This window comes from Lactuca serriola, chromosome 5 (genome assembly GCF_051521515.1).
Source record: "Lactuca serriola cultivar US96UC23 chromosome 5, Lser_US96UC23_V15, whole genome shotgun sequence".
NCBI lineage: Eukaryota > Viridiplantae > Streptophyta > Magnoliopsida > Asterales > Asteraceae > Lactuca > Lactuca serriola.
This window is the reverse complement of record NC_136412.1, coordinates 237121179-237137711: the sequence shown is the minus strand read 5'-3', so window position 1 is coordinate 237137711 and position 16533 is coordinate 237121179. Positions and strand designations below refer to the sequence as shown.

Here is a 16533-nt window from a genome sequence, read left to right as displayed (position 1 = left end):
GTTTTTTTTACCACATGTTATATTCTCATTCATTTGGACACATGACATTTTATAAAATTTTTAAATTTTTTTATTTTCCACTTGTCATTTTATTGTAATTTTCATTTTATTAAATTAAAATTTCATATTTAATGTGTAAGGTAATATATATATATATATATATATATATATATATATATATATATATATATAAGGTATTTATTAAAAATAGTGTATATATGTAATGTATTCAATACATTAAAACCTTAGTAATTTTAATAATTCAAAAAAATTCTCATTTTTCTTACAAATTCAAACTTTTCAAATTATTAAAATTTCATATTTATTTTTTTTTAAATAAACTCATGTAATACATGGGTCTCACACCTAGTTTATTAGTATGAATTATCACACAATATCTCAACTAAAATCCTTTTTAATCACACATATCTCAACTAAAATTGTTTTTAAAATCCATAAATTTGAAATGGAAACTAGATATATGTGACAAGGTGTGAAAACGTAAATGCTAAATATGAACAAAAACAGGTTGGAAAGTGTTGAATAACAATAGTTAGAGGGCATTGATAGCTAAAATGACAGGTAGTTATTCCCGTTAAAAGTTACAATATAAAATGACAGAATCTTGGTATATTCTACACTTCAATCATAACAAGGAATTGCAGAGTGGTATGAACCCTAGATTCCGTTTCATCTAGGGGACGAAATCGGAGAAATTGAAGTTCTGAATTCATGGCGTCCCGTCGTCGTATGCTTCTCAAAGTCATAATCCTCGGCGACAGCGGGTTTGTCTCTTTAATTCCTCGATTTTCCATATTTGTAATTAATACTTTACTTAATCACTGATTTGAGGTCAATTACGCTGTTTTATGGTGTTTATTGATTGATTACAGGGTTGGAAAGACATCTCTCATGAATCAGTATCCTTAATTTCCAGATCGTTTTAGTTCATCTCGTTGCCCTAACTTCACTGCTAAATTTTGAAATGGAATCGAGATCGTTCAGCTTGTCGATATCGTCGAATCTTATAATCGAAAATACTCCATTAATTTTCGTATTCATTTAATAGAAAAAAGAAAGATATCAGTTTTGGTTTGGAAACGAACTGAACTTTTTGTGAGAATTCAGAGTGTTGATCTTTTTTTTTTGGTAATTGAAAGTGTATACAAAATTGATATGCATGTGATCATATTGTTATCAGCCTTAATGGTGTGAATTCAGATACGTGAACCGAAAGTTCAGTAATCAGTACAAAGCTACAATCGGAGCTGATTTCTTAACTAAAGAGATACAATTTGAAGATAGGCTTTTCACTTTACAGGTCTGATTCATTACCAAAAGTCCATGAATAAGTTTAGAAGCATCCATTATTGAATTCGAAAGGTGATTTTGTTACAGATATGGGACACAGCTGGACAGGAGAGATTCCAAAGCCTAGGTGTGGCATTTTATCGTGGTGCAGATTGTTGTGTTCTTGTGCATGATGTGAATGTGATGAAGTCATTTGAGAGTCTTAGCAATTGGAGGGAAGAGTTTCTTATTCAAGCTAGTCCTTCTGATCCAGAAAACTTTCCATTTGTTGTTTTGGGAAACAAGATCGATGTTGATGGGGGTAATAGCAGAGTGGTAATATGGTCTTTCTATCTTTTTTTTTTTTTTTTTTTTAAATTTAAATTCATCAAGATTTACATGTAACAAATACTCTTCTGAAGTGGAATACATTTGTTTAATCTACTTTGTTGTTTTCAGGTGTCTGAGAAGAAAGCAAAAGCATGGTGTGCTTCAAAAGGAAATATTCCTTACTTTGAAACATCTGCTAAAGAAGGGTTTAATGTTGAAGCTGCTTTCGAATGCATAGCCAAAAATGCTCTCAAAAATGAACCCGAAGAGGAAATGTATGTTTCCTACCCCTCTTTTTTTTTTATTATTTTTTTTTTTATTTTTTTTTTTTAAAGAATTTTGAGAAAATAAAGGAAATTGAATGAAAATAAATGAGCATAAGTTTGTAAACACATCTTAACAGTTTTTTTTTTTCACTTTTTGTTGGGGATGAAGGTATATTCCGGATACAATTGATGTCGCAAGGGAAAGACAACAAAAATCTTCGGGATGTGAATGTTAAATGGATTATTTCAAGGTATTCTGATGCAAGTTTTATGTATATTTTGAAGAGATGACGTCAGCTATACCAAGTTCTTCTTTATCTTCGTCCATATATTCCTATTATATTTCATAGTTGATACACACTAAATTGTTGATTAATTTGGTTTATATGTAACTTGTTATCAAGTGCTACAAGTTATTCTCATAATCTCTTTCTAAGGTCCACTGTTCATTTAATATGTCGATTACGAGTTTTGATAATATATAAGGATGAGTCGATCTACAAACACTTTCTTTTTTGTGTCTTAAGATATTTTTATAAATAAATAAGAGTAAATTACATAAATGGTCCCTATGGTTTGGCAAAATAGGCACATATAGTCCAACTTCAATAATTTAGACAAAGTCGGTCCTTGTGTTTTGTCGGTATTGTAGGAATAGTCCTTCTGACACACGGCGTCAAAAATATGCTGTTACAATTCTGTAAAATGACATTTTTACCTGTTTTTTTTTTCATATTTTATTGTTACTTGGGACCATTTATGTAATTTTAAACATAGTGTGGTCTTCTTGGTAACCAAGAATACTAAACTACTATCATCTTCATCTTCAAAAATAATTCGAACGGTCTTCATCTTCAAACTTTCAAAACAATCAAAACATAAATTTTTGAAGATCTATTCAAAAGAATATGATGAAACACAAACATTAAAACCATCTCCATCTTCAACCTTCAACCCAAACCCGTATATCATGAACAAAATAAAAATCCTTCCAAAAATCCACCATCTTCCTTGGAATAAAAAGACCTAGAACATATAATCTTCTTTCAAATCTAGCTCGTGAATGCAAAAAATAGCAAAAGTAAACAGGTCAAGGGATGATGAACACTTTGAACACACGAATGTTTACGACGAATATCAAAGAATCTCATAAAAGAAAAAAGAAAAAAGAAACGAACCCAAAGATCTAGGATCCTGAAAAGCCTCCATCTTCAAATATGTCTCTCTACCATCGTGCACCATCTTCGTCGTCTCTCTTTTCTATTAATCGACCATATTGAAGAAAACGAAGTGTAATTTCTTGTATCGTGATTATTAAACTGGACAATCCAATGAATGTTTCAAATGATAACAATGTAAATCACATTCTCTCTAGTAAATGCCTCTTGTGAAGCTTTATCGTTTTCTACCATTTTTGAAATTAATTTCACAATCAATATCTAAACCTTCATTGGAGATTTCTAAAAAGATTGTACTATAATGGGGACATTGGCTCGTTTGTGATTAAACTAGCCCTATCTTGATTGTTGCCAAGTTAAAGGGCGTGTTTGGCACGGAGCTTTTGGAAGCGTTTGGGAGCTTCTAGCTTCTAGCTTTTGATAAAACGCTCTAGTTTAAACATAAAACTTCGCTTGACAGTAGGAGCGTTTAGCTTTTAGTTTTAACAAAACGCTCCAATTCTAAAAGCTACTTCATGTAGCATTTAACAAAACGCTCTTGAGCTTTTGAAATTAATTTTCATAAGTACCCTTAAAAATATATTTATATATATTTATTTTTAATCAATTGTCCTTTTATGTAATTTTATATATTTCAAAAGCTTTCAGCTACTTTTGCCAAATATACATATAACAAATAAAAGTTACAGCTTCCCGCTACCAACTACCTGCTACACGCTACCAGCTACCCGCTACTCGCTTCCAGCTAATAGCTACTTTTGCCAAACACACCCAAAGTGTGTGGAGGAGGTTGTAATTTGGGCTTCTGACGAAGTATCATCTTTCACAAGCTTTAACAATGTTGTATGTAACGTCCCAAAAATACCAATAAAAAAATTCATTTTTAAACCATCAAATCCATACAACCATTTCCAAAACCAACCAGAGTAAAATATATCTTTCAAACATTAGAGTAAAACAATAATAATCAGTGCAGAAAGTCATCAGGCGATGCTGTGCAAGTGTGCAGTCAAGCCGAGTCCTTCCCTTTGGAACTAGAAGTACCTGGAAATGTTTAAACCACAAAACCATCGAGTTTTCCCTTCAACTCGCCGAGTTCCCATGAACCACAAAATCGTGAAATCGCAATCCAACTCGTCGAGTTTTCCTCCAACTCGCCGAGTTCTTCCTTTTTAACAGAATCGGGACTCCTTAATACAACTTGTCGAGTCCTTCCGTGAACTCATCGAGTTCTTCAGTTTGTTAATTCTTCTTAATGCTTTAAGCAATTATTCTTCAGATCTACACCCTTATACTCCAGATCTAGACTGGAAATGTTCCTAGAAGGTTAAAGTTTCTAACATTGCCTATTAATACCTTTCCTAAAGGGATTAAACTCAAACCCTAACCCAAAAAGGGCAAAGTCATAATTCAAACATCACCAAAACTACAAGATAGACCATGAGGTCATAGATCTGGATTCTAGGGACTGAATGATCACGTAAAGTTCCAGCTTTCTCTACAAGCATGACCATTAGAAGCTCCAAAAGGCCAAAATGATGGTCTAAAGGTTGCATGGGACTTCCATGGCCATAAAGTTGGCATGTCTATGCCATGAAAACCCCTCAAGACCCTAGATCTGAAGTGTTAACCCATTTGGGACTTCCAACTCCCAAGGGCCATGATATTTGGACCAAAACCAAGCAAAATAACCCTAAAAGAAGATCTAAACAACTACAATGCAAGGTTCAAGCTTTTATACCAGAAAAGTGTCGTGTATGAGGCAATGATTCTGGATCTATAAGCTCCTTCTTGAGTCTTCAAGCTTTTCCTTCTTCCAATGGCTTAAATACACACCAAAAACACCCAAAATGGCTCACAATCACTCAAAGTAGCTTTGGGGTTTCGAGATTTAGGGTTAGGACAGTGAAGGTTGAAAAATGAGGCCAACATGAAAGGTTTAATGTGTTTAAATAAGGTGCAACACCCTAAATTTAGGGTTTCATTTCACCCAGCCAACTTGTCGAGTTGATACCTTCTAACTCGTCGAGTTGGTCACCAAAATGCGTGGTCTAAAACATCTCTACTCGACGAGTTTGGGGCCTCCAACTCGTCGAGTTGCTATATAAAAATGAATATTATAAGTTAAATACAAACCAGGAACCAGGCGTTACAGGACAAAACCAGACCGGTTTGGTATAAATTGGTGGACCTTGGACCTGACTGGTCCAGGTCCGTGTTTTCTGGTTCTTGTACTATCGTGGATCGATACAACTTTAGGTGTATATGATACAACTCGTTGAAGCCTATCGAAAGTTAGTTTATCTATTATGATTGTATGTGTGAGTATTTAGACCAAAACTACGTCAGTTTTGTAGAAATTGGTGGACCTTGGGTTGGACCTGTTGAGTCCGGTCCAGATCTGGTCTAGTCTAGAGGTCCAAATGCTCATCCCTATGCCATAGGGACCGTTTATGCAATTTTGTATATCATTTATTATTGCTTTTAGACAAAATTGCAAAAATTGTGCCTATGGTTGTCAAAATCTGTGGTTTTGGTCCATAAAAGTTTGGTGGTGCACCAATGGTATAATTTTGGATAATTGTGTTGTTTGGTCCCTATAATTGACATATTTTTGTAGTGTTGGTCAATATCCTACTTGAAAGTGAGGAATATGCCCTTAAATAATTATTTAAAAAAATTATTTCTTATTATTCTAATTCAAAAAACAGAAATGTAAAATCCCACCCACACATCACTCTTATCCCTCCCCATCTACATTGCACACATTGCACGCCAAGAGCCAAAAGGTTTTCCTATCCCTTACCCCTTCTTCCGCCACCAACATTCATAACCCCTTATGCCGCCACTGGTGTCCAACACTATCAAACCTCACCATCTGTTCAAAACTCCTACCATCTAATTTCTTTTCATGTTTCATCTCTGACAACCACGAATCATCTCCCTTAAGATCTAGACATCGAACATGGTTCCACAAATCAATTCCCCTATCATATCAGCAGCATAGAGAGATATCTGATAGAAAACCCTAGCCTCGTTATTGGGAAACTGTAGCATCGATTGGGGACATGTACAACGGTCGTACCGGTAGAAGAAAGAGAAAGTGAGGCAGAGAAAACCCTAGTGCCCCTATTCATTTCCCTTCCGATAGTTGTGTTCGTATCCTTCTCGGTCTAGATCTATACCTCGATCCGATGGTGGTGGTTTACGGTGAGAATGACGATTGTGGCAGACCAGATCTATGGCGGAGATGGTGGTGGTTGCTAACTAGATGAACTATGTCGATCACATTTTTCGATGAGAATGGCGGTTGTTGGCTATGGTTCCGAATCCGATGATGAAGGGCTTCTCTCCTCCTTACACCCCGCTCCCGAGTTCAACTTAAGGAGAGAAAAGAAAGGAAATGGATGAAAATGAGAGGAAAGTAAGAGAGATTGATGCTCCCGAGTTTCATTAAAGGAAGGAAGTGGAGGAAATGGAAGGATCATTTTCCCTCCTAACTTTCCTTCCGATTTGAGAGAATTTGAAAAGAAAGAATAAAATGTTTAACTTTCCTTCCATTTCTCTCCAACTCGGGAGCACAAAAGACAAATTTGTTTTCCTTTCTTTTCTCTTTTCTCTCCTTACTTTCTTTTCTTTTATTTGCTTCAACTTGGAAGCGGGATGTTAGTGTTATGATAAAGATAAAAGGGGGGTTGGGTTTTTTTTTATGTAAAAAAAGGTAAATTAAATTAAATAAAGTATTACGACAATTTAATAGATGTAATAAAATAAACTATAAAGGCATAAAAATGTATAAAGATCAAAATCACTAAAAATATCCAAAATCGAACGACTAATACATCACCAAATATTTTTTGATCAAAACTAAATTTTTGTCAACAACAAGAACCATTTTTGTAAATTTGTCTTGTTTTTATTTGATTAATTTATATTTTTTATGATTTAGATTTTTTTTGATGTACTATACTTTTTTAATGTTTTTCTTTTATATTTTTATTGATGTTTTATTCAATTAAAATTTTCTAGTTATTTTGATGTTCATATATATATATATATATATATATATATATATATATATATATATATATATATATATATATATATATATATATATATATATATATATATATATATATATATATATAATGTTTTTATTTGATTTTCTTTTTGTTCATGAACATTGTAATAATAATTTATAACATAATTCATTTACAATTATGTTTTTCTTTTTCTTTTTGTTCTTTTAATATAAATAAAGTTATATAATTGTTGTTTTTAATTCAAATATTTAACTGTATACTACATATAAGGTTATATAATTATTATTTTTGTAAAACCTTTTATAAATATTTTTTTTATAAAAAAAGTATAAAATGTTTGTTAACGTGAATATGATTAATATAGATAATGTATAAAATTATTTATTTTAAAAAGATTAATATATAGGTTAATTGAAATCTAAAATGGACATCAAGTTATACATATGCTAATCAATATTCGTATAACTCGAAAACAAACAAAATGTCTAAAAACAAAAAATAAACTCGAAAAGAGGTGGTTGATTAACGGAGAGAAAGAAAATAGGTGGACTTAACTAGAACGTTTTCATTTTTTTTTGCTTTTAAACATTTTATTCGTTTTCGGGATATAAAATTTTGATTAGCTTATGTATAACTTGACAGTTGATACCCATTTTATATTCCGATTAGCCTATACATCCTATTCAAATAACTAATTTTATACCTAATCTATATTAATCTTATTCACATTTAATAAACATTTTTTTTTTATAAAAAAATGTTTATACAAATCTTTACAAAAATTAGAATTATATAGTGACCTATTGAATTCTTTAATAAATATAAACAAAAAAAGTTAAATAAAACATTAAAAAATTTATTTGAACAAAATTTCAAAAAATTTAGAAAAATTTATTCGAACAAATTGTCAAAGAAAAAATATAAGTGAATAAAATATAAAAAAACATTAAACAATATATTCCAACTAAACGTTCAAAAAACATATAGATTTTTAAAAATATAAATAACTTAAATAAAAAACAATAACAAATAATAGACAAAATTACTACATAATTGGTCAATATGGCATGAACAAACAATAAACATTGGGGTAGGAATGACAATGATAGTCAAAAGGATCATCCTATACGTTTTAAAGCTAAAAAGGAACCATTTTACAAAAATTTCAAATGCCCACCACAAGGATCATATATAAAATTTTGTCTGGTGGAAATATAACTCCTTTAATTTAAATCTACAAAAGCAATACGCTTTCAATTTGTTTTTTGTTTTTTTTTTTGTTTTCTGTTTTCTGTTTTTTTTTCCTTGCCAATTATTATAACAATTTAACTTGGAGAGCAAGTAGCTAATTACCATTTGAACTTTGTTTTCTTTTCAATTTCTTGCTTACCCGAAATCCAAATATGCAATAATATACCAAATCAACATCCAAACTTTACCAAATCGTATTTTTCTTTTATCATGTTGTTCATCATAGTTACCAATTTTGATGCAAAAGCTTTTCTTGGTTCATAGAGCTTTTCAATTAGTCAACTTGGATAGCTTGTTTCAATGTATTTTTAATGGAATCTCAACCATTGAAGACGTCTATAAATCATTGTTTAATCTTGACCTTTTGAACTTTTTGAAAGGCACATGTAAATAATACTAATAAAAACAACCCTTATACTCAATTATAACAAAGGGGACACTTAGTTGTGTCCCTATCAAATGGTTGATTAAACAAACCCTTTTCTAATATTTGAAAACTAAATTTTCAAATCAAGTAATAAGTTTGGTAGAACTTTTCATTATTAACTATAGATTTTCTGATATTTCCAATCACAATTCTTTTAAATCAAGTAAGAAGGTAGTGTGTTAGGGTTTTAAGGATATAAAGAAAAATAAAAATTATAAGAATATGTATGGTTCACATGATTGAGGTAACCGTATTATGTTTACAAACAAATTAGAGACGTTTTATTAGTTTCAGCACGCTAGAGTTTACAAGATAAACAATATTTATAATTTTAAGAAAACAAGCCTAAACATGTACTTTATGTTTTAGTGTCTCACACAAGAAACTCATACTGTCTTAGAGCATCTACAATGGGGAGTTTAATGGAAGAGTTGAATGAGGTGTCATGCCTACTTGTCATTCAATGGATACAACTCCACCATTATGAAATGCCACATTGACATTCAATGGATTTGGAGTTCAATGGTCATTGAACTCTTCAATGGAAAAAATGAAAGTCTTTAAATCTTTAAATAAATATTTTTTTAATATGTTTCATTGAACTTGTAGAGTTTAATGCATTGTGGGATAAAAATGAATAGAATTGTATGAAATAATGAATGATGATGTGACAATCCATTAAACTTTATAGAGTTCAATGCATTGATGATGTGACAATCCATTAAACTAGAGGAGATGAATGACACTGACACATGAGGCAATCCTTATCTCTGGCTAAGAATCTCTTATATAATATAATCTTTGCTAAAAATCTATTGTACAATATAATCTTTAGAATAAATTTTAAATTAAATTGTTTGTTAAAAGCTAAAAACTCACAAAAAAAAAACATCTTTTGTCAGACACGTGTTGTATCACAAAAAAAAAACATCTTTTGTCAGACACGTGTTGTATCACCTACCATAAACATTCTATAACTACTTTTACTAAAATACAATAACATATCCAATCCTATTCTAAATAAACAGTTAGATATAATAATATATTCTAAATAAGCAAATTAAATCAGACTGAAAATTAAATTATAGAACCCAATATATAAAATAAAAATTTAAGTTTTTAATCCGATGCTGATGCGAAAGTGCGTGCGGCAATCAGTGTGTCCACAAAAACAAAAGACGAAAGTAACTAAAAACCATATGCGCCCACAGTCATTATACGAATCACAAAATTCCAAACGCCAGATCCATTTTTTCATACAAAACCCCAGTTCTACCTCAAAATCACACTAATCTTTTACTCAATCACAGCAAATCCCAAATATCATTCCTGAAGAAAAATGGCTAATCATTCGGAATCCGTCTTCTCTCAAATCGCTAAAGCTCCTGAAGATCCTATCTTAGGGGTATGCATCACTTCTTTCTTCTCTTCCCTTTCCGACTTCTACTTCTGATTTCAACTTATATCCATAAAAAATTGAAAACCTGTTGATCATCGAGTAAAGTGGAATCGCTATATGATCCTTTTTCGGTGATCAAGCTCATATAATCCCCTGATCAAATATTATATTGAGATTCGGTGTGTTTTTAGTGATCGAGTTGAAACTTTTACTGTTTTACACTAATAGGGTTTTGGGGTTTTTCAATCTTTTAAACGCGATGATATTATGCAACGTATACTGATAATCTATTATTTTGCGATTGGGTATTTGGGGTTTTACTGTTTTCCATGATCGCTGATTAAAACTTTTGATGATAGACTCATAGGAGCATCTGGTTTTTGTTTTCTTGTATCAAACACACTAATTCTTTTGCTTTGTCTTTGCTATGATGGGACAAAAAACAGGTTACTGTTGCTTTCAACAAAGATTCAGACACTTCAAAGCTGAATTTGGGTGTAGGTGCTTATAGAACCGAGGTAATGAATTATGAATGCTTTTTTTGATGAATTAGTTATAAATTATACACTTATAATTACTTATTCAAAGTCAATTTGTTGTTTATAGGAAGGAAAACCTCTGGTTCTGAATGTCGTAAAACAGGCTGAACAAAAGCTTGTTAATAACCCGTTAAGCAACTTATTCTCATCACTTTAGTTTCATCACAATTTCTTGTTCTTCAATATTAATTAAACTTTCATACTTTTTTTTTATATGTTTTAGGTCTCGGATTAAGGAGTATCTTCCGATTGTTGGACTTGCAGATTTTAATAAAGGTAGCGCCAAACTCATTTTTGGTGCTGATAGGTAATCATTTATGATTCTCTTATTATTATTTTTTTTTTTGGGTAATAAATTATTTGGAGAGAGTTATGTTTTTTCTTGTGTGTTTCATTTGTTAACAATGTCATACAAATACAAATCAATTTTCATTGCTACAACATAATGTTCTAATATGATTTTTCTTAAAAGTACAATGTTGTAATTGGTAGATTTTTCATAGTAAAATGTCTTAATAAGAAATTATTTTTGAAATTACAATGTTCTAATGGAAAAAATGAAAGTATGAGGTTATATTACACAAATAAATGAAAGTATCATGTACTTTAAAGGGAATCATTGTTCTTTCTTTATTTGTATATTTTTTGTGATAAAGGATGTGGTGCTATCCATGCCTTCAAGTATTTGGTGCCACATAGGCGCCACATAGGATTTTATCCATTTAAAGTTTCTTTCACTAGTTAAATAAAAATAACCAAAAACTAAATTTGATCCGTTTGAAATGTTTGATTAGTAGCGAATTTCCATTTAAAACTAATTAGACAATGATACATAAAAATATAATTGTGAATGGTGATAATAATAATAATAATAATAATAATAATAATAATCTCTGTTGTCGCAATTTAATAAACCAATTTATTTTTTGTTGACCAAAATAGCCCTGCCATTCAAGAAAACCGAGTCACCACTGTCCAATGCTTATCTGGCACCGGCTCACTGAGAGTTGGTGGAGAGTTTTTAGCAAGACATTACCATGAAGTAAGAAAAACAACTTCTTTATTTCCTCTATTTTTTTTTTTTCAAAATAATAATTAATCTAATTAATCAAATTATTTTTTTTATCAGAAAACCATATACATTCCAAATCCAACATGGGGAAACCATCCAAAAATCTTCACATTCGCAGGATTATCAGTCAAGACTTATCGCTACTATGATCCCACAACACGTGGCCTTGACTTCAAAGGTATGAAAATAAACCAATTTTCTGTTTTAATTTTAATATTTTAGTTTTTAATTTTTAATAATCAGTTTCATATCATTAAAATCTCCAAAAAAAAAAAACAGGCCTTATAGAAGATCTGGGTAACGCTCCATCAGGAGCAATAGTACTTCTTCATGCATGTGCTCACAACCCGACAGGTGTCGATCCCACCATTCAACAATGGGAAGAGATCAGACAATTAATCAGATCAAAAGCATTATTACCTTTTTTCGACAGTGCATATCAGGTAAAAAAAAAAAAGTAAATTCCTGTATTTAAATTTCGTGAATCCATCAAATATTTATTTATTTATTATTTTTTTTTCTAGGGTTTTGCTAGTGGCAGCCTCGATGCAGATGCAAAACCTGTTCGCTTGTTTGTTGCCGATGGCGGTGAATGCTTTACCGCTCAGAGTTTTGCCAAAAATATGGGACTTTATGCCGAACGCGTCGGCGCCCTTAGCATTGTGCGTTTTAAATTTTAAATTTTTTAATTAATTTGTTCACTTTTTAAGCGGGACAAAAGATTGAAACTAAACAGCAGTTTTAATCTTTTGTCCCATGGGACAAAAGATTATAATAGAATTTTTTGTCCCAAAAATTGGGTGCGACAAAAGTAATATTACTTTTGTGAGTCCCAATTAACTTTTGTCCTACCTTTTTGGGTCATTACCACCAGTCATGTCAAAATGTCAAAATAACAGTACAACTTGTTATGTTATGTCAGGTTTGCAAAACATCAGATGTTGCGAGCAGGGTGGAGAGTCAGCTAAAACTAGTTATCCGGCCAATGTATTCCAGCCCACCTCTTCATGGTGCATCTATTGTCTCGACTATACTCAACGACAGGTACTCTTTTTTGCAATTTGTAAAAAATAGCAATGTTCTTTTCACCTTCAATAAATAATTAATATTTATTTTTTGTAGTGATTTGTACAATGAGTGGACGCTTGAGCTCAAAGCAATGGCTGATAGAATTATCAGCATGCGCACACAGTTATTGGAAGCCCTAAAAGCAAAAGGAACACCTGGTGACTGGACTCATATCATAAAGCAAATTGGAATGTTCACGTTCACTGGGCTGAATGCAGAACAAGTCGCTTTCATGACTAAACAATATCATATCTATATGACTTCTGATGGGTAAGCATATGTTATTTCTTACATTTAATTTAATTAAATAAAACGTACTTTTTATTTATTTGTTTATTGAAAATAAGTTATCTTTTCTACAGGAGAATCAGCATGGCTGGATTGAGTTCAAAGACAATCCCTCATCTTGCAGATGCTATGCACGCTGCTGTTACAACAATGGCATAAAAAACTACTTGTTCTTCTTGTTTTTTTATCGTATGTTTGTTTTCAGTGTCAAAAAAAAACCTAAAAACCATTTCTTGATGCTTTAAACCGAATGTGGAACTTGTAGCTACACTACATAAATAAGTTCACAACTAGTACTCAAATTATAGTATTATATTACGAAGATGATTACGAGTTTATTTACAATGAATAGCTGATTATCTCTTTTACTAACCCTAGTTTTAAAATTTTAATCTCCATTAATGGCGAGTTGTTGGGCTTCTTAATCCAATACCCCCAAGCTTCTCCATATACGAATTCTTTGTTCTTGCCAAAATTCTAGCTGAATAGCTCTGATACTTTTCGTTCTCGTTTTCTTCCACTTGTTTAGGGCTCGAGTCGCCATTCTTTGTGTTTGATTCTTCTTGTTCTTGATCGACACTCCACCCCATGAAATCAGATAACGTCATCGATTCTGTAGGCGTCTGACCTGGACTATGATCTGGCGTTTCATTGCTATCTTCACTCGTAGCTACTCTTACTCGTGCTGACGTGGACTTCTTCTTCGCCAGCAAGGACGGATCTTGTGCTACGTTGTCGGCGTAAAGTACGTCTTCGATTCGATTCATCACTGTGCTCGCTAAACTCTCCAAAACTCGCGAATAGCTTTCCAATACTGCGTGTCCGACATCCTACAAAATCGAAATTAGGGTTTTGTTTTAGTTTAGTGATTGATCGACGAACATGAATTGGGGATTTGGGGATTGGGGATTGGGGAAGCGTAATCTTTGTCTTTTTTTCGTACTTTATTGGATTCGATTTTGCTGATTTCAAGTGACGATTGTGGGAGTCCTGGGAATCGTTGTTTTAGGAGGATTAAGATGGTTTCTGCTCGTTCTTCAAACTGTTCTCGTTTCTCCATGCTTATCCCTGAACTCCAAGAAGATTTTGAGTCCTTTTGATTCATCTTTCTCTTCCATATCACTATAGAAGCTTCGATTTTGTTCTTGAGATCAAGTACGTTTAGCTCTGATGACAAATCCATGGTCATTAGAAACTGACTCGGGTCAAAAAAGTCAACCGTGATGCTCTTGTAGATCGAGTCTCCAAGGGTTTCTCTACCATTCTGTTAATAAGAGTTTACCAAATTAGGGCTAAAATTCAAGAATTTCTTTCTTTTTTTATCTTATCCAGTTATAATATTATAATACCTTGGGGAGAGTATCAATATAGTTCTCGGGAATTTCCATTTCTCCAAGTATTTGTGCGTTGATAGCCATGGAAGCTTTAAGAACTTGGTTGACACAATCTTTTTGATATTGCATCCATTTTCTTGATTCTTCTGAAAGACCTTCAGCTGGAACTTTGACTGTGGGTAACCACCATTTGTCACTTCTTTGAACGCCTTTTTCAGATTCATCTGCATCTTTTGATACATACCAAAACTGATTCTGATCCCTGAAATTGTCTAGACAACCCTGGATCATATATTCATATCATCATCTTCATTTTTGAAAAAAAAAAAAAAAATCCCAAAAAAAATCACTTGGGAATGGAATCATTACAATGAGCATCGCATCGAGTTTTTTTAAAGCCGCAATGTTCATCCGCAAATCGCCTCTTTGTTGTGTCATCATAATCTGCAAGATTGTCGATCAAACGTTACAAATGATGAGATTTGGATTGGTTTGTGGATTCCGATGGAATTGGAACCGTGGATTCCATTCCATTGCGTGTTTGATTACCTCCATATTTGATCCATCTTTCCCCGCTTGTTGAGAAGCAACAAACTCAACAATGTAATCGGTTACAGAAAGAAGCCAACCGACTTCTCGTCTCCATCTTCTTTTCCGATCTTCAGGCATTGGAGCCAATTTATGTTGCTCCCCAAATACCGAAGCTAAAAATTTCCAAAAAAGATTAACAAAAACCACAAAATTAAACGACTTTTTAAAACAAGGATTCAAAAATTACCTGCAAGATTTGTAATTGCATTTGTTAAAGCCAAAGCAGATGAAACCCCCTTTCCTCCACCCGACATATCTTCTCCTAAAAGAAGTTTAGCAAATCGTTCCTTCATCTGCTCCAACTCTGCACAAACAAAAACAATTTGTTTTCTCCAACATTTACGGATCGAAACATGATTTTTATCGAAAACTTACCGGCACGTTTCACCTTAACCTTGGAAACCAGGTCGTTGTTGTTGGCATCTTGTTCATCGATTGTTGTTGTCATCTTGACAAATGTGTTCTTGATTGATTCTTATGGGTTGCACGTTTGCAACATGGAGTTGAAGGAAGTTGTGATATGAGCAAGTTCTTGAGAAAAGTCAAAAGAGGAAAAGAAATAAATAAATAAAAAAAACTCAAATTTCTTATGAGAGGTTAAAAAGGATTTGGTGGATGATTAATGAGAAATTTGGTTTATTGGTTTTTGTGTGGATTATTGTTTGAATCTTAGTGTTGACTTGTGTTTGTCTCCATTGTTGTTGGTGTTTGTGAGATTTTAAACGTGGGGTGCATGTTTTTCTTGAATGATTGACAGAATCTGAAACTAGAGGGGTTGAAATTGAACATGAAAAAACTTTGAGGAGGAAATTTATGAATGGATTATAATCTTTTTGAGAAACAACTAGACACCAATAACTAAATTTATGAATTCATGGTGAAGAGATGTGTGTTCCTAACCGGTTACCTCAGTATTCTCTCTTGAAATTGTAATAATCAGTTTTTAATTCTTCCATAAGGTAATTGATATTGATGCCACACCTTTTTTCTAATGACGCCATGGGAATATAAGGTCTTCACTTTGATTCCATTTTGTGTCTTATTTGCCAAGAGGAAGTGGAAGTCGGCCATCTTTTCTTTGGATGCTTGTTGGCGAAACAACTATGGTGATGTATAGATATTTGGGTGGACCACCATGTTCTTCAACTTGGTTCGGCTTTGGAAATGGAGTGGGTTGATGGGCGATTGCTCGTACTGAAAGGGTGGTTCTGGATTCGATCTTCATGAATTTGATTTGGGTCATTTGGACATATCGGAATGATGCCTCGTTCGATGAAGATCTCCTCATTCGGTGAGTCCAAGATCTAGGAGTTACCCTTTAATAACATTGTTGTTTTTTTCTTTTACTTGGTTTTTCTTTCTAGAAACACTAAGGTGTTGTTTGTTTTGGAAGTGGTTAAATGTCTTTTGTCTTTTTCCAAGTTTGCGGACGTGCACTTGCGAAACATCTACCAGCC

General features: G+C 32.5%; 3 protein-coding genes across 3 annotated transcripts; 2 read left to right on the top strand and 1 right to left on the bottom strand.

Annotated features, from left to right (window-relative positions):
• Positions 1 to 629: 629 nt before the first annotated feature.
• On the top strand, positions 630 to 2340 carry LOC145053777 (ras-related protein Rab7-like). Its single transcript, XM_079001876.1, has 6 exons — positions 630 to 785; positions 894 to 920; positions 1222 to 1321; positions 1399 to 1626; positions 1750 to 1895; positions 2056 to 2340. Exons 1-6 carry the CDS (start codon positions 733 to 735, stop codon positions 2120 to 2122), a joined length of 621 nt encoding a protein of 206 aa, XP_078858002.1. The 5' UTR covers positions 630 to 732; the 3' UTR covers positions 2123 to 2340.
• Positions 2341 to 9977: 7637 nt separating this feature from the next.
• LOC145053775 (aspartate aminotransferase, cytoplasmic) lies at positions 9978 to 13500 on the top strand. The gene is made up of 11 exons (XM_079001873.1): positions 9978 to 10190; positions 10631 to 10702; positions 10791 to 10852; positions 10947 to 11030; positions 11666 to 11765; positions 11853 to 11973; positions 12075 to 12238; positions 12320 to 12457; positions 12718 to 12839; positions 12918 to 13133; positions 13226 to 13500. The coding sequence occupies exons 1-11, from the start codon at positions 10125 to 10127 to the stop codon at positions 13308 to 13310; spliced, it is 1230 nt and encodes a 409-aa protein (XP_078857999.1). The 5' UTR covers positions 9978 to 10124; the 3' UTR covers positions 13311 to 13500.
• On the bottom strand, positions 13443 to 16298 carry LOC145053774 (rho guanine nucleotide exchange factor 8-like). The gene is made up of 7 exons (XM_079001872.1): positions 15452 to 16298; positions 15264 to 15380; positions 15035 to 15189; positions 14855 to 14929; positions 14501 to 14767; positions 14095 to 14415; positions 13443 to 13981 (listed from the first exon to the last, which is right to left on the bottom strand). The coding sequence occupies exons 1-7, from the start codon at positions 15522 to 15524 to the stop codon at positions 13550 to 13552; spliced, it is 1440 nt and encodes a 479-aa protein (XP_078857998.1). The 5' UTR covers positions 15525 to 16298; the 3' UTR covers positions 13443 to 13549.
• Positions 16299 to 16533: the final 235 nt, after the last annotated feature.

Bases quoted from the DNA above. Each gene is read 5' to 3' on its own strand.
- LOC145053777 (XM_079001876.1), top strand. From the start codon at position 733: ATGGCGTCCCGTCGTCGTATGCTTCTCAAAGTCATAATCCTCGGCGAC. The intron at 786-893 runs GTTTGTCTCTTT...GATTGATTACAG, and splicing joins ATAATCCTCGGCGACAGCGG to GGTTGGAAAGACATCTCTCA. The intron at 1,322-1,398 runs GTCTGATTCATT...ATTTTGTTACAG, and splicing joins ATAGGCTTTTCACTTTACAG to ATATGGGACACAGCTGGACA.
- LOC145053775 (XM_079001873.1), top strand. From the start codon at position 10,125: ATGGCTAATCATTCGGAATCCGTCTTCTCTCAAATCGCTAAAGCTCCT. The intron at 10,853-10,946 runs GTTAAGCAACTT...TATATGTTTTAG, and splicing joins CAAAAGCTTGTTAATAACCC to GTCTCGGATTAAGGAGTATC. The intron at 11,031-11,665 runs GTAATCATTTAT...TGACCAAAATAG, and splicing joins CTCATTTTTGGTGCTGATAG to CCCTGCCATTCAAGAAAACC.
- LOC145053774 (XM_079001872.1), bottom strand. From the start codon at position 15,524: ATGACAACAACAATCGATGAACAAGATGCCAACAACAACGACCTGGTT. The intron at 14,930-15,034 runs GTAATCAAACAC...ACAATCTTGCAG, and splicing joins AAGATGGATCAAATATGGAG to ATTATGATGACACAACAAAG. The intron at 14,416-14,500 runs GTATTATAATAT...TCTTATTAACAG, and splicing joins ATATTGATACTCTCCCCAAG to AATGGTAGAGAAACCCTTGG.